The following is an 18,321-nucleotide window of genomic DNA, read 5'->3' on the forward strand; positions in this document are numbered from 1 at the left end:
ATGGATCTTGAAGACTTGTTCCCATACCTGAGCCTGACTCCATTGTGACAATTCAAACTGGAAACCGACGAAGAAAAGGGTCAAAAAGAGAAGTAAAGCAAAACAGAGGCTAACAAGGGATGTTTTTCCTCTGCACAGAACATTCAGCATCAAGTCTCCTGTTGCCCCTCTAAATTGGATGTGTAAAAATTACATCCTGAGGTGCCCTCACATACTTTAGGTGCAGCTAGGACAGGAGAGATAAGAATAGATAGAGTAGGATAGACAAAAAAAAGGAGGAGAATGAGCACAGATTAATAGAGTAAAGAGGGTATGAGAAGAGGGGGGCAGAGTGCTGATTCAGAGGTTTGAAGATGTTGGTCTCATGAAAGGACGGAGGAGGACAGGGTATAGACTTACACCTAATCAATGATGGACGGAAGGACACTAAACAGGTTGACTGAAGAAGGACGGACTGATGAAAAGACAGGAAACAATTCAAGAAGTAAACCTTATCTAAAAAAGTGCAACTATATAGATGATGAGAAGTCCTTTAGTCCATCATTAATCAGGATTACAAAAACACTTGACAATGAAGAGGCATATTCTAAAACAAACAAACCAACAAACAAAAAGGTCAGATCTCACTTGTTCCTTAAGGGAACAAAAAAACTATATAAGGTTGCAAAAAGTATCACCTCCACCAGTTTCCATTAGGTTTCAACAAAATTATCACACGGCTGTGTTACATGCTTAACTCTGATTGGTCAAAACCCGTTAGCAACAGTGATTCATTCTCAACAGCAAAAGCAACACTATAGGACAACCAAGTCGCACATTTCATATCAAATCCATCCACTGAACATCTGCTTGCCGGCTGACACCGTGGCAAAGATGTTACCTTCTGTTAGCAAACTGACGCAGGTAGATATTGAAACATTGTCGCTTCCTGTCAGGGTCTTGCTCACCCCATCAGGATTCTAATCACCTGCTCGCTACACATTATACCTGACATCACACCAATACAATGTTTAACTGTATAAAATAGAAGCAATCCAACTATAAAGTGAAGTAAATTAACAAAAATAACATTATGGGTTCATTAATACAATGTTGACTCAGTTTGAGCAAGGTAGCAAGCAGCTCTAATTTTCGTAGGAACAGATTCTGCTCAGTCTTAAATTAGGTCTTTACTTGAGTATTTCCGTTTTACACAACCCAATATTTTTGCTTCACTAAATCATCTGAAAGCCTATGGTTTTTTTTTTAACTTTAACTATACAACCCCCATGATGACAATAAGAAGTCAAAAAGTACAACCAATACCCAGCTACAGAAAAACAGAGACAGTACCTTGGATGACTGTCCCGGTGATGAAGCCAAAGAAGCAGCGCAGCAGCTTTGAGATCTCACTCTCACACTCAGCTTTGCATGTACTCATCCCTAAACTTTGAGTTCTAAAACCAACAACAACAAGCAGCGTAAAAAGAAAATAAACCAGGAAAACTTGTCTGTCTCAAGAATCAAAATCCATCAAAACATCCTTCAAAACAAGAAGAAAGAAAAGAAGATTAAAACTGCACAGTAAAAAAAAGTCAGCTTCCTTGCTCTGCTGCTGACTTATTACCTCTACAAAACACTCAAAGCTTCTTTTTAAACTTCACTCCCACTTTGCTTACAGGTGATCTTCCCTCCCTCCTCCCTTCCTCCCCTTCTTTTCTCCCTCCTCTTCCTCTCCTCTCCTCTGCCCTTGCTCCCTTAGAAGAGGTGAAATGAATCGCATGATGTTGGGTTCGTCCTGAAGCTTCATGTGACCGTCCCTGACAAACCACAACACACACACACACATACGCAGCTTATTCTCCTCCTGTTACAGCCTTCATGAGCGCTGCACGTCCACATGCCTGCCCTCTGAAGTCCATCTCTGACAGCGAGAAGTCATACAGAGATATGCTGACGCAGAAATATTTGCTGGTTCAACCTCTCCTCCCTCCCTGCTTTCATATCTAATCCCACTCACATTACACTCTTAATATCACAGTCTTCCTCATCCCTCTTTTCTTTGTCTCTCAGTTTCCCCCCTCATGACCTCATTTTCTCTCTGTGATTTCAAAGTGTTGGAGATACTTTTAATTCAGAGATTAAACTTTGTGCCCAGTGAAATATCTCACTTTAAAGACACTTTAAAAGCACTCTCACTTTTTGGCACTCGAGAACTAAAATAAAAAAAAGTGCTTGTTCCAGATTCTCAGATGTGAAGACAGGCTTTTTTTTTCCTCCTTTATGTCAATGTTAAATCAAATATATTTGAGCTCTGAATGGTAGTTTGAGCAAAACAGGCATTATGAAGATGTCAAGCCCACGGGGGGAAAAACAGCAATGTTCATTTTGCACTTAATAGTCTTATGTCATACCTCTAGCAACTGTGAAGTCCCCTGGTTGCCTCTATTGTATTCAAAGCATGATAAAATGTTCCCTGGGGTGATGTTTCAGTGGAGAAACGTGATCAGCATCACACTGGCCAAATAGAAAAAGGTTTGGAACCGATTTGTCATTAATTCAACACTAGTTTCTGTCACTTGTTCCAAATATTATTAGATCTTTCTACGGCGCGCTTTAAGTTATTATAAGAACACTTCAGACTGAGCAGTTTGCACTTATCAGTATCCCAAAAATGTCTAAAATTAGCATTTGCTGTAAAATCGCCAAAACAACATCTACAGCGACAAGTGGAGCGTTACTAGGAAAAATGAGACCACATCCAACACGTCACACCTGTGCTGCTCTCTCTCCTCTGGCTTCCAGTCCGTCGCAGGATTGATTTTAAATTTTGCTGTTGACCTAAAAGGCTCTTACTGGATTGGCATTGTCTGACTAAGCTAAACTTCTTCATGTTCATACTCCAGCTAGAGCACAGAGGTCAAACCATCAGCTGCTTCAGGATGTGCCTAAAAGCCGTCTGGGGCGATCAGGCCTTTGCAGTAGCTGCCCTCTGTCTGTGGAACAGCTAAGCACTCCAAATAAGATCCACCCCCACTATTGAATGTTTTTCTTTTGCCCTCCCTTCGGAATGACAACACTATGACCCCAAGATGTTTTACTATTTTCATATAAATATGATGTGTTGTGTACTGTTGTTTTTATTGTTGCATCTTTTACTTTGTAAAGCGCTGGGGTCAACATTGGTTGTTTTAAAATGTGCTGTAGCCTGTAAATTAATGTTGACTTGACATTATTATACCGATGTCTCTTTGGTAAAAATAATAAAGACAAGGTTAATGTTATGAACTTGTTGCTGTTTAGCACCAGAGTTGTTTAAAAAGAGAGTTAAAATCTGCCACTGCAATTCAATGATTCTCAGTAGGGGGTTGATATGATTGATCTGAGCATTTGCTCATGTGTCACAACAGCCACAATGAAAAAGTATAAATGAGAATTTAAAGAAAAACTATCGTTTTCTTGTATGGAGCCCCTAAAGTGACGTGCAGAATTTTTTTCAGAAGTTTGTCGTGCCATAATTCTATAGAATTGTATAGAATTATAGCACTTTTCATTTGCAGGTAAACGAACGTCAGACTGATCAATAATACAGTAACGGGGTGAGGATCAAATGTTTGTAAATGGGGTGAGACGTCAGCAGATAGGCCACCCAGTGTAACAATGGATCAAACATTCCTCATTAAACAACTGCCTAAATGTGGAATAACAAGATATCGACTAGTCTTGGATTGTTTCCGAAATGGCCTGCTCCATTCTACTTACTAATGTAGTAGGCAGTAGGTATTGCCAACTACATACTGCGTTTGAACCATAGACTGTAAAAAATATGGACGTAGTAGCCGTGACGTCACCCATCTGTTTCTGAACGCTGTTTTGAAGCCAATCGGCAGCGGCAGCCATATTGCTTCTGTCGAGCCAGTGTGACGTAAAGAGGCGGGCTTTGAGCCTCCTAGCCAACAGCTGCAGTGTTCCCACAGGCAGCTGTGCCTCTCATTGGAAGACTAGTAATCTCAATATCTTCGAAATTGCCGAATTAGAAAAAAATTCACCCCCCTCACAGTGAGAGGACATCGAGAAATGAGCTATTCAGACTACACTCATCTTTTGTACCAGGCTGTAAACATGTTTATTAATGCTGCAAAGATCGTCTTTTTCCCATTCATGTGTATGTGACTTCCGGTACTTCTGGAGCCAGCCTCAAGTGGATCCTCGATGAACTGCAGCTTTTAACACTTCCATATTGGACTCATATTTTTAGACCGGAGGTTGCCGCTTGGTTTGAACTTAGTATGTAGTATAGCTGTTCTATCTGTGTTGCAGTCTATGGTTGCAGTATGCTGGGTCATACGTCACTGGATTTCCGGTTTCGGAAAGCGGAAGTAAACAACGGCGAGGCCGATAGATAAACTGCTTCTTTAGCATCACTTATGATTTAAAAAGTTAAGAAGTGGTTTATATGTTATTTGATAACTTCCACAGCACCCAAAAACGGATATCCTCCCGTCAAGAGAGAAGGAAAAAGAAAAAGCGGAACGAGCGCTGTGGATTATGGGAAACACTACGCGAGGCAGACTGACCACAGCAAGAGAGTCTCAATTATTCCACACACAAATGCAGTGAGGTTCACAAATTACAAACAGTTCGTAAATGCAGACCGAACAGTTGGTATATAAATGTAGCAAGATACAAAAGTATCGTATATTTGTGGATTTTTATTACATATATATAAAACAATAAATATGTGTGTGTGTGAATCAGAAATACGTTTGGGAATCTTGTTTTTTATTTGTGGATTTGTTTTTACATTTATATAGAATGATACACATTTGTGTGTGAGTTGAAATACATTTGTGAATCCTTCTGTGTGCATTTGTGATTTATGAAACTGTATCCCTTATGCCTGAACAGACCGTAAGACTTCAAAATCCGTTTTAGGTGCCGTTCTGAGACAATCAAGTGGTGACGATGTGCAAGCAAAGCCGTGATATCTTCGTAAGGAAGCCCAAGGTTGAAATAAATCTCAACTAACTGCCATACTGTCATTTTTAGGTCGAAACTGGTTGATCTCCAGTGCTTACTTGGTATCTTATGCACATGAGAAAGTTTCCCGTGCGCACGACAAACTTTCTCATGCGCACCTGAAGTATCTTGTGCGCACAAGAAAGTATCTTGTGCGCACAAGATACTTTCCAAAAAAAAGCAACGAATCCATGACAGTTTGAAAATATTACTTAAAATACATTTGTTCACAATTTCATGCAACTAAAAACAGCATCTTACCATCCAGCTTTAGTCACCACCTCCACCTCCTCTCTGATCTACGTCTCTACACTGTTATTTTTAGCTGCAGGTCATTACTGAGGTGAGGGTTTCTCTCTCTCAGGAGCTGAATCTCTCTTCACTCCCCATTGTGAGAGGAAATAGACCCCATCACAGCCCCACTTCTCTTCGCCCCTCTGTGATTGTTGGAGATTTTACTGATTCTCTGAGCTCCTTTTTCACAATCAGCTCTTTCAACCAGGTTGAAACGAAAGACGGCATTAAAAGTCTGTAATCCTCGAACCCAACGTGAACTGAGGAGAAGTTGTGAAGTGAATAAGAACACGGGTGGGAATCTTAAAGAAGTTGAATCCCTCCTGAATCGTTGCAACTAATGCTGTGTATCCAAATGATAAGAAATTAAATAGTAGGGACTTAAAATGTCTGAACCTGCTGCTTTATCTGTATCACCCATCCCAGGGAGGGTTTTTCAGAGCACTGTGCTGTGTTTCCAGATGAAAAGTTGTTTGAACTTTTTAAAATTGAAACAGTTGTCTGTTGTTGCCACCTGGGGACGCCAAAGTGAAAAGTTGCACTTTTGAAGTTCTGCCAAAGGAGGGCGAGGAGAGGCAAACGTGATACAAAGTGTGTGTGTGTGTGTGTGTGTGTGTGTGTGTGTGTGTGTGTGTGTGTGTGTGTGTGTGTGTGTGTGTGTGTGTGTGTGTGTTTGTGTGTGTGTTTGTGTGTGTGTGTGTGTGTGTGAGAGAGAGATAAACAAGATTGTGTGATAAAGGTGATAAGCGTGATAAGGGCAGATCTCATTCAACCAGTGGAGTGCTCACATTTACCCGGTGCGTGTGGCTTAGTTGGCCTCAGACATCAAAAGAGGATCCCAGTCTCACACATCCACCTCATTTAGTTTAATGAAGTCTCTCATAAATGTGGCCTTTTAAACATTAATTCATGTAATTAGACCTAAAAGAAGAAACTGTTATTTTTTTCCATAAAGCAAAAAAGGAAGGTTAGGGAGACAGTACTGCAGGGAGGAGGGACACAGAAAGCAGGGAAAAATGTGTTAATGAACGAAAGAATTATGAAGGTTGAGAGGGAAAAGATGAAATGCAGGAAGAACTGGACAGCAGAGAGAGGCAGATTTTGATAAGAAGAAAGAGGATAGGAAACAAGCAGTTAGTAAGAAAAAGTAGAGAAGAAATGCAGAGAAGACATACACAGTAGAGGCATAGCAAAAGAGTTGAGTAATTGGGAGGTCGGGAAGAACAGGGTGAGCAAAAGTAAGGAGTAACAGAAAGAGATGTTGGAGAGGCAAATAAGTGAAGTAGACAAAGAAGGATGTGGAAGAAAAGATATGTGTAATTAAAGAGAGCAAAACAAGAATTGTTTTAAAGGCAAAAATGAGTGAAATATGAAAGAAGACAAGATGTCAAGAAATGCAGCAGATAGAAGGAAAGGGTAAATGGAGCAACACTGAGCTAAACTACAGCTAAAAATAGATTACTACACAAGTTGTTTCTTGAGATTAGTCATAAGCAATAACCCTACACTAAAGATATAAGAAAGGGTTAAATTAAAGGTGGTGTTACCAGTATGTAAGCTCTTTCATCCCTCTGTGTACCTGCATGAGACTTACTCTGCACGGTCACAGCTGGACCACTGGGTGGAGCACAGAGACCAAGACCAGGGACAGAACAAACCTGGACAGGAGCCACGTCTGTGTACAGTAAACATGTGCTCTTGAAATGGATTAAAAGAAGCCCAGAGGAGAACGATGGGAGTTTCAGGTCCTTGTGGATGTAATTAATGGTTCTTGGAGGATGTGTAGACGTTTGATGAATGAGTGTTTGGACTAAATGTTTGACCCTGAGGTCAATGAGCCAGCTGGTCCCAGAGGGACGTCAGGAGGCAAGCGGAGATCTCACCAGTCAATTCAGGGATCAATTTGAACACTGTTAGTCACACTTGTTGTGCATTCACCACGTCATCAGTTTCCCCAAGACATCACACACACTGGAAATCTACTGCCCCACCCCCTCCATACCTTTGTCCTGTGGCTGAGTGCTGGCGATGATCCATTTCACCAGGCAGCACTTCATCAGAGCTTTCCGAGAGAATCGCGGTTTCTGCCATTTCCCAGAATCCTTCACTCGGCCCGGCGCAGGCTCCACACCATTAGCATCCCCCAGCAGGCTGCCATCGACCACCTTACCATCCGCCTGCAGGGAGGATGGGGGAGGAAGAGGGAGAGAAAGTTCAGGTCAATATGCAAATGAAACAAAGCAGGCAGAGATCTTTTAATGAAGCAGGAGATTATGTGTGTGCCTGGAAAATATTATTAGCCTCTGATCTGAAGGGCTTCCACGAACACTCTACAGAGGTTCAAGAGGAGTTCAGCTCAACACAGCTTTTGTGTTTCAGAAGTTTTTGGGAAAAGTTTCTGCAAATTTAATTTGAAACCTTCTCTGTGTTGCAGCTCCACTATCTAAATGAACGTGTGCTCTGGTGCAACATCTTGTTGTAGCGGCTGATGGATAGACACAGACAGATGTATATTCAGAGGCGAAGTGATGAAAGAGGAGATGACATATTTACTAGAAAGACAAGTTGATGGATTAGTTTAAAAACAGATGAGCAGTTTTGACCACTAGGAGGCAGTGGAAACAGCAGTAAACAGAACACAGACATAAATCATGAGGATGAAAGCAAAACGTTTACTCTTTATGTACACTGTCTAAATGGGCTAAATGTATCGTGTGTTTGGATTCAAGTTTCTGTCCTCCCTCTGACCATCCCTTTATTGTCTGCCTCTGCTTTCTGTCTCTTTCACCTTATTAAAGACAAATCTGGATTTATTTCTTTTTGTTCCTAAACAAATCATTGACAGTTGGCCTCTTCTCAACGGCTCAACAAGCAACAGTAAAAGCTGCAGTTGTTAAACAAGATGGAGGGTGAGCTACAAGAGGGAGCTGTGTTAACAGGAACAGAGTATCTGAGAAGTAAAATGTTATTTTGTGATTGGTTTTGTGGCTTTCATGTTTTAAAGGAACTAAGCATGATGACAGCTTGGAACAACCCTGCTGGAGCTGCAGTTTGTGTGAATCAATCCCATGTCGAGCATCCTCCTGCTGCGGTGGCCTGTTTTTCTTTTCAGCTGATCTGGGCACAAACCTCTCCTGCTCAAAGTATGAGGTCAAAACAACTCAAATAAGAACATACATGCAGAGACAGGCTGTGAAGGGGGTCACAAGTGATGACTGATAGAGATTATGACTGTATTAGTCTTGAAAAAGGGAAAATCCTACTCACTGAGTCTTTGATAAAGTGGCTGGCTCTGCTAAATGTTTAACCATATTCACAAGATGGTAGATAACTGTGTCTGACTGCTGTTTAACATTGAGCAGGTAGTTCAATGTGGGTTTTGGAAGACTTTTCAAAGAAAACAGCTGCTTGCTGATGCGATGGGACTGAACCAAAACAGCAAGATGCAGACAGCGAAACTAAAAAATAGCTGAAAGATACAAAAACTTTCAAATAGTAGTAACTTTCATAAATTAGGGGAAGTTAGAGAGTCAGGAGAAAATTCAGAAAAACTGGGCCCTTGACCTTCTTTAACAAAACATGCAACCATTTATTACAACCATTATTAATAAAAGTAAGAATAATCTCTATTTTCAGAATTAGCATGAAATTTGCTCTGGCTGCTATTTGTCTCAGTATAGGGCTCCAACAGGGATTCGGCAGGAGAGCAGTCCTGGAAGAAGATGTATCCCCAAAGTCACAATTTAAAGTATTCAAAAAATTTCAATCAGTACTGACAGAAGAAAATGTGCTGCAATGAAACGCAAAGAAAACTAATAGCAGAGCCCAAATATTGAGCATAGCAGTGGTTCAGACAGACCATGAGTTCATACTCAGTCCATAGAACATTAGCTAATCTTAATGCAAGCCCATATCAGCTGACAGCTTAGCCGACTACCTTCTATGAATCTAATTGGAAAATGTCAATATGGCCGTCCTGTTTAAACTACTTTAGCCTGCCTGCTCTTCCTGCTGCAGCTTTGAAACCTGCCTCCACCTCAGCTCCTCTTTTTTATGTTGTCTGATTTTACCACTGATGCCTGCAATCAGCGGTACCTGGGGGTCTTTGCTGCTGCTCTCCCTGCCCCTGCTTTCATGTACATACATGAAAAGGAAGGGAAGTGTACTCTGCCTTCATCAGGCTTTTGCCTTCCACCGTCCCACATGGGAGGACAGGGAGCTCTCAAATGGAGCAATATCACCAAGTATAACATTGCATGGAATAAATATTTTCATTGACTAAATTGGTCCTGACTGAAACATGATTTTTTTCATATGTCTCACCTCCAAATAGACAATCATATAGTTTAGGATTTTTGGGAGGCATCTGGAGGTGTCACTCAGAGTTCAACGAGAGCCTATGCCACCCCTCCAGACACACCCCTGCTCACACCAGAAGCCCTGAAAAGTTAGCTATCAATCTCAGAGGCAATCAAACCATAGCTGAAGGGTTCCAAGACTGATTAATGACTAATGATGACTTAATTTTGCCAAATTAAAGATTTTTGAGTGTACAAATCCTCCAAACACACTTAAATATTTCACTGCCATTGTAATCAGATGTTTGAACAGCTTTTGTATCCTTGTATTTGAATGGGCCTCACACATTATAAGTTTAATCAGCCAACAGCACCATCATGTATTTGCTTCCCTTACCATATGGCCCAGAAAATGTCCTTATTAAGATGGATTACAACAGTTTGGCTGTAAACACTTTTGCTCATATGAATTCATTCACACTGAAAAAAACAGAGATGGTTTGACAGGATTTGACTTCTGTGTGGAAAGGTCGTTGATATCTGAGGTTTTCTGAGTATCATTGGCGGCTTTAAATATGAAAAACTCAACATGAGCTTTCCAGGAAATCAGTGTGGAGGTGAGGTGACTTTAATATTTCTGAGTTAATCACATCTTTGAAATATCTTCCCCCTCAGATGAATTAAAAGTCAGTTTTTGTTCATTTTCATATTCAGCTCCAATTCATCATCCTGACTCTTATTATGCAAGAGCAACCCTCTCTCACTCATTCATATTCAGCATTTATCCTCCTCCATCAGAGAAAATAAACTTGACATCGAAGTTTTTTCCCACTAATATGTTTTTAAATTTCCTTTCTCCTCTTATCTCGGCATCATTTCAGCAATGATTTAGCCAAAATGTCTTTTTTCTTAAATTCCCAAGAAGCCCCATTAATCTGCTCCTGCTGGGTCTATGTAAACCCCACACCCCAACAAATATACACATGCACACACACACAGATGGAGAAAGCACACGCTCATACATGTGTAGATGGAGCAAGTGTGGGGAGGAAGATGAAAGAGGTGAACGCAGAACAAACAGCAGCTCTGTTTACTCTGCGGGGAGGAGAGGAAAGCAAAGGATGACAGAGGGAGGGAGGTGGGGGAGAACGCACACACACATATACACACAGAGGATTTTAAACGGCTATTTAATCTCATGGGAGTCTGCCCATGCAAATCCTTTACTTAAAGGTAGTGAGAGAGAATTAGAAAAAAAAAAACAGAGAGAAGGAGTAAGAAAGAAAATAGATGTGAGGGGAACAAGTCCCTGCTCGTGTTCCTGGAAGAACTGAAGTCAATTAGCATAATGAAAACTGGCCTATCTGACGAGGAGAGCAAAAGGACAGCCAGAGGACAGAGGGATGGAGGAGATGAAGATACAGGGTGCTCTTTTCTGAGGAATACATTTACAAGGCTTTTTCTGAGTCTTCCACATGAAGAGACAGATAAGAGGGAAAGGTGAGAGAGGAAAGGGCAGGAAACACAGAGGAAGACTGCAAGGAGGGAAATGCAAAAGAGGAGAGTGAACATGTGCAGAGATTCACACTCACTCACACACAAACTGGCTCGTGATATAATGACAACACAGTGAAATGGAACGAGGTAATAGAAACTCTTCCATTTATCCCGACACCTATTTATTCCCAGATCAATGTTGGCATAGAGGAGAGGAGTTAAAGACTAAGGAAATGAGCTCCGCAGTGACTCGCATATTATTCTGAGACGTAATTTAGAGGGAAGAATTGTTTTTCCGTGTGGCTTTTCAGTGGAAGGACACAAATTGGTGAGATGAGTGTTGGCGAGACAAACGGATGCAGACAGATGCAGAGTTAACACAAGATTACTCAGCGTTGCTTTAGTTGTTTATTTATGGACCACTGGACGTTCAGGCATACCCACAATTACAACACACACATACACACACACACACACACACACACACAAACAAAACTACACAGAATTTCAACCATTTTTTTCTTTTCATCATGTTTTCCTTAACGCTCCAGCTGGCTTTGTCCTGGGGCAGCACTCCCCTCTAAATGTCTGCACAACATCCCCTGAAACACACACACACTCACATGCTCGTCATGGAAGACCATTTACCCATAGTGCTCAAAGTAAACACAGAGCCGCGATGCAGTGCACATCACTTTTCTCTTGTCATATATTATTTAAAATCAGTCTCTGTGTTATCACTGTCATGTATGTTGGTTTACATGAAGCGTTAACTCTGCCCTCATTACATGAAGCCTTCTCATCGTTAGTCTGCTGTACACAACAGAGAAACAACCAATCAGAATATAGAATGCACAAAATATGCATTAATACTGATATGTCAAAATTGTTTCCCTCCTGGGGGCCGGACTGACTACGTAGCATTAAGATTACAGATGCAAGTCTTGTTTTTGCCTCAAGAATTACTTGTCAGTCAAAGGAATTAAAACTATTATTATTTTAGGTCAGAAATACCGGTCAAATGTTGAGTCTAAAGGCTGATTTATACTTCTGCGTCGCCCTACGCAGCAGGGGCTGACGCGGACATAAGCCCCTCATACTTCTGCGTCGATGTGTCTGTGTCGCGCAGCAATTCTCCGCCGAAACGCCTGAGGGCAGTGCGGTCTCTCTGATAGCCGGTCGCCTGCTTCCGGTCCCGCTACGATCTCTGTTTACTTTTCCACATCGATTCAGAGCGTGTTATGTTAATCTACAGCTGATACATGTTGCTGTTTATCATACAGACATGATTACATGAAGAATAGAGAGGAGGAGATGAAATACACGGCCGATGTGTGGCCGATGTCCGGGACCCCGGAAGTGCTGTGAATGCGGGAAAGACAGAGCCGTCGAGCGGACCAATCACAGAGCTTGCGGTCCGCGTCGGCTCTACGCGTAGTTACATTTTGGAGGAGGTGCACGTCAGCTACGTGCGTAGGCCTCTGCGTAGGTACGGGAGCTACGCGGACCTACGGCGTAGGTTACGCCGTCGATTCGACGCAGAAGTATAAATCAGCCTTAAGCTGTAGTGTAGCCACCCTCCACTAGATGGGGCTGTAGATCCAGTTAATGGATACTATACTACCTGGATGTAAACAAGCACAAATGACATTTGGCATCTTAAAGCGGGTTGGCAGTGTTTTGATCTAGAAGATGGAGATGGAGATAAAGTTGTAAGTAGGCTGTGTCTGGTTAAACTGTCATATAATCACTTGACTGGAGCAATGTGTACCCAGCACAGGCATGTGGACATTAGCCTGAAGTCTGGGGAAGGCTAGTGGTGCTAGCTCGGCTGACTTTCGCTTCACTTGGCTGACCAATTTGACATTGTTTACCAGAAGATATGTTTACATAAACTGTGCTCAATGTTTTCTTATTTGAAGAGTAGTTGGTTTAGTTTAAACAACCCATTAATGATTCACTTAGATCTGTATCTGAAAGTATGTGGGAAAAACTGTGTTTCAGAGAGAGGGACTTCAAATGTCAACACTATCCCTCCCAACCAGATTTCCTCTTTGCCCACCAAAACAGATCGGCATGTGCAGTCATGATAGTGTCGGACTCATAACCAATCGGAGGACGTAGTAGGGGCCGCCCCTTTACCAATCAGGACAGAGGTTTGGAGATTAGCTATGATTGCTTGATACAAAGGCTTTGCAAAACTCAGAGATTTCGCAATAGTCTCAAATTACTCCACTTACCGATGAGTACCGATGGGCATTATGACCTTTTCTCCAAACCCAGCAGAGAAAAAGTTCGTTTTTTACACCATTCCTACCAACAGCAGCTTTAATATCTGAGACTCCATAATAATTTGCATTTTTATTATTTCTGCTCGTAGGTGCTATTGTGACAAACAACAAGAGGAGCAGCACTGCCAGCTAAACTACAACCTTTAAAAAGACAGAAGTATCAAACTGAAGTTAATCTTAAATATGAGAGGTTCAACAAACTCTCACACTACAAACTCACACTGAAGAGAAATTCAATATTTCCCTCACGAACCTCTGACATTGCTGTAGAAGCAGGAAGATGTATCAGGGCCTGAAAGGAAAAACAAGAGTATAACAAATAAAACTGCACTGAGAATGAGAATGAGAATCTTCTTTTGGTTCTGATCCTATCATTTGGACATGTGTGTAATCATGTGTGTTTCAGAGTTGTCTCAAAGTCAAGCCTTTGAAAGCAGCTACTTAAATTTTACTGCACATGTGCACTTTAGTTATAAAGGTTCAGCTTCCCCCACTCAGTACTGACTGACAGCATTGTCTGTGAGTGAGTCAGCTTCTTCAAAATGAACAACAAAAAGAACTACAGCAGAAGATGTGACACAATCAAAGCCAGGAATCTGGATCAGATTTTGTGGAGTTTATTTCTTGAGATGCACTGACAATCTATCTCTGCATCACTCAGATACAGTGGGTTTTTCCCGACTTGAAATATGCATCTTAGATTCTCATCCTTTTCTACGATGATCTTTTTAACCATTGTCCATTGTAACAAATAATATTAATTTAAGACAATAAGTTGCTGAAAGATTTCTAAACAAAAGGGTTACCAGGAATGTGTAGGTTAAGTTGAATGAATGATTCCACTTTGTCACCCTTGCTAGTCAACACCAGCTAGTCTAAAGGATGCCTTGTCTGACAAAATCAACATAACATGCCTAAGCAGCATGTAGACATTAACCTGGGAGGAGCACTGAAGGCTAGTGGTGTTGCAATACACTCTGCAAACATCACACTTCAAGATGTAAAAGTCCTCCAGTGTGTGAGCAGCCTCGGGGCAAACATTTAAAATTAAAAGGGGTCTCCTTGTTTTTCTTTGGTGAATACAAAGTTTATTTATTACAAGTCTATTGTAAGATGGACTAAGCATTATTTTCACACAGACAGTATTTTGAGTGGCATCAAGTGAGTGTTCATTTCCATACCATACTTTGTTAATACTAATAAGTGGAAATATTTGTGTGGCATGACAGGGAGACTGTAATGTTTCTCATAGTAACACAAGGCAAACTTAGCTTGTCTTAATTTGTGGTTTCCACATCTTTCATTTAGAGTGTGACTGGAGCTTTTTAAACTAAGCCACCCTCTTCAGCAGACTGAGGCATCATCCCCAAGTAATCTTTATCACAAACTCATAACAGAGTGGAAGTGAAGGAGAACCTGCATCATTTTTCATTTTTTGCATAACTTTAGAAATCCCTATAAAATTTGTGTAGTATTTGGACTAGAATCTTTTATTACTGTATAAATACTGTGCCTTTTTTTCATCATTGTGCACCTGTAATCCCTTTTTATGTCTAACTTTTTTCATATATTCAAGATATAACAGATGGACGAGAAATTGATGGACTCAGAGAAAGAAGAGGAAGAGTGAGGTGTAGTGTCGTAATGTCATATTAGAAGATGAGAGTTTCCATTAATAAGTTATACGAGATTAACATTAAACCAGGCCACCACAGAGATACAACATATCTCTCTCTCTCTCTCTCTCTCTCTCTCTCTCTCTCTCTCTCTCTCTCTCTCTCTCTCTCTCTCTCTCTCTCTCTCTCTCTCTCTCTTTCATGTTCTGCTAAAAGCTCACATGTACTCAGATTTTTTTTCTCTCAGTGTGACTCAAACTCATCTGTTCTGCCCGGCTGCTTCATGAAGGTCAGAATGTGTTAAAGAGTCCGCCCTGGGATAAATCCCTGCAGCCACAGATGATGTTAAAAAACTCTTTGAACCAGTCACAATAACCTTTATATCACATGATGTCAGCGCTTTTCTGACTGCAAATTTTAGAGATGTAGAAAACGGGGTATTTAAAAAAACAACTTGAAAACAAAAACAGCCAGCAAGAAATCTGAAATTTAAAATGATCCAACCAGAGAAATGTCAACACCTCTCCCTCTAAAACATGACCTTGTTCCTCGACACTGACAGTACAGGACGAGTCAGGGAGAGAGTATTTCAGATAGGAGCTTCTTTGTCATCATTGACTATATCTTACTATCTTTTTCTGACACCACTATATGAGCTGACTCTTTTTAGATAATTCCAGAGTCCAGTGAAAGGGTACAGTGCAAGATTACAAGAAGGAATTCAGGAAGGTAAAATGTAAGAACTTGATGAAATAATTGATAACCTGTTTTTCCTTGGAGGATAACAGAAATTCAACCCTGGAGTTGAAAATGGAGAACTGTTTAAAAAACTGACATTGAACTTTTTGGTGGTCAATTTTAGTCTCCCCTTGATCTGATATTTTGTAATGTTAAGGTAGAGTGTGTAGTATTTAGCAGCATCTAGTCGAACAGGCTTGATAGAAATGTAAAATATGATTTGTAAGGATGTTAAAGCTGCTGTCAAAGACCACCATCACTTCATTGATGGGAGAGGTAAGCAAAGGAGCATTTCAATCTTAAATCTAACTGCTAAGAATTTAGCTGTCTGTGTTTGGCTAGCTTTTAAGCAGTTTCATGAAGAATAAAAACATCTATATATGTTAAATAGTTATGCATAAAAAAACACTTTTTTCTGTGTAGCTCCAACCCTATGTGATGTAATGTACTTTGTGAAAATGTCTGGAATACAGAAAAAAAATTCTCACAATCTCATGTGAGACCATACGTGCACCCACAGCACATCTCAAGATGATTCAGACGCAAGTGAACAGACTCTAAATCCTCCGAGAGATGAACGCATAGAAACATATATACCTAAATATATCCTTCTTTACATCTGCCACACATTAAACAACCGCCCACACACCATCCTGCCGCTCAGTCATACCGTATGAAGACGTTCAAATTATCCCAACAAATTGCAATGAAACAACAACAATAAACTCAAGTTCTTAATCGCAGAGCTGAACGCTTCAAAACATACATGTTGACGTGATGTGCGATACAGTGATCCCTGTATTAACAGGCTGGAGGATTTTTGAAGCCTTTACAAAACCAAAAATATGAGCAGAAGTGTGAGCTTGGACTGAAGAGGTGTTTTGTCTGCTCTAACAAAAGCTACAAGATGCTAAAAGATAAAAGCATGCTGGCATGCATACATCAGTGCATCGCTGAGTCTGGACGGAGAAAAACAAGCTTTGAACACGCTTCAGCAACAGCAGACACCTTAGAGCACAACAGAGCAATTAAAACACTTTTCCAGCCACACCCTGAAGCATGGTCTGTTTTTTGTCTTTTTTACTCTGAATGACTTTACATTTATAAAAATCAATGCCATGTTGTATTTTAAAAGACTTAAAACTAGCAAGGAGATCATAAACTCAACAGTAAAGGTTTACTGAGGTCACACAGTAGTCTCAGTGTTGTCTCACTTCTGTGTTAGCTCGCCTTTTGTGCTACTTCTCAGTAAGCATTCCAGCCTCTTCCCTTGTGTTTGCCTTCATGTTTTCCACCAGTGTTTGGTGTTGTTTGACTTACACTGCCTGTTATGACTGCTTTCCTGTATATCGAACTTTGGTTTTTGATTAAACAGACCTTGATTTTTGACTGTATCTGTCTTGCATGTGAGTCCAATTCTTGGTACAGTGTCACATGCTGAGTGCTGAAAAGGCTGAGCTGTATTTGCTTTGTTACCAAAAATAGGTGCTACCAAAGTGAACAACAGCATTACAGAGACCCTCTGACTTTGTAATGAAGCTGCCACTTATCGATGCTCAAGGCACCTCAGTATTAGCCTTACTTTTCAGACTCTGTAGTTACCTCCATGTCTCATCTATGATTTGTAAGAGTCTTGTCACCAGTCAGCTGTATGCTATGTTTTTTATAGCAATCGTTAGCTGGATTAACTAGCTGACTAAAGCTTTCTAATTCTACTGGGAAAAGTTGTTAAGCTTACATTATTAAATGCTGATCTGATTTTTAATTCTGCTGTATTATGACTAACCGTTTAAGTATGATAACTTCATATCAACAGAAATTATGCTCTACTGATCCAACTGCATTACTAACTGAAGCTTACCTGGAAAAACTTATATATATAATCAAATCAACAATAAAATCCCACTCAAGCATAACTTTTCAAATTTTGTATAACTGTTATAAGTTCAATTATTCTTAGTGAAACTTAAGATGTAACTGTCCAAGTGCTGTATTTCAAATAGGCAAATTTACTGAGAGAATAATGAGACAAACAACTCAACTTAACACACACACACACACACACACACACACACACGCACACAGGGAGAGACAGAGAGAGACAGAGAGAGAGACATAAACAAGGGAAACCAACATTAGTTTAATCAGCTGTCCTCATTAATATTTGTTGTTTCTCTCTCCCAAGATGTCGGTACAAATCTGTCCCCCGTCCCTCCATCTCTGTACCTCTTAATTTCTTTCCATTTATTTAACTGTCAGTCACTCCTCCATCTATCCCGGCCTAAACATCCCCACACACGAACACACACACCTACGCAAACATCTCACACTCCTCTCTCACCATAATGTCACCTGTCACCAGGCTGCCGTCCAGGTAAAGCAGAAAAACAGCAGGGGTCTAAATATAAAGGAGAGTGGTGTGTGTACGTGTTTGTGATTGTGTGTGTGTGTTTGCATATGCAGTGAAATAAAAGAGCAGGCATGAAGAGGAGGAGGAGGAGGAGGAGCGCGGTGACAAAGACTGACAGCACAAAGGGAGTAAATACAGTAAATACTTAATACAACCTTCACACACAACCTCGCAACCAC

The 18,321-nt window shown here is 40.7% G+C and overlaps 1 protein-coding gene across 2 annotated transcripts in view; it reads right to left on the reverse strand.

Moving 5' to 3' along the window:
- The window catches only part of kcnip3b (Kv channel interacting protein 3b, calsenilin), a 54,695-nt gene that overhangs the window by 24,732 nt on the left and 11,642 nt on the right, over positions 1-18,321 (reverse strand). For both annotated transcript variants that reach the window (XM_034692952.1, XM_034692953.1), the window contains exon 3: positions 7,295-7,469. In XM_034692952.1, coding sequence (XP_034548843.1) covers positions 7,295-7,469 — 175 coding nt within the window. The remainder of the gene's footprint in view (positions 1-7,294; positions 7,470-18,321) is intronic.

Source organism: Notolabrus celidotus, chromosome 9, assembly GCF_009762535.1.
Source record: "Notolabrus celidotus isolate fNotCel1 chromosome 9, fNotCel1.pri, whole genome shotgun sequence".
Lineage (NCBI taxonomy): Eukaryota > Metazoa > Chordata > Actinopteri > Labriformes > Labridae > Notolabrus > Notolabrus celidotus.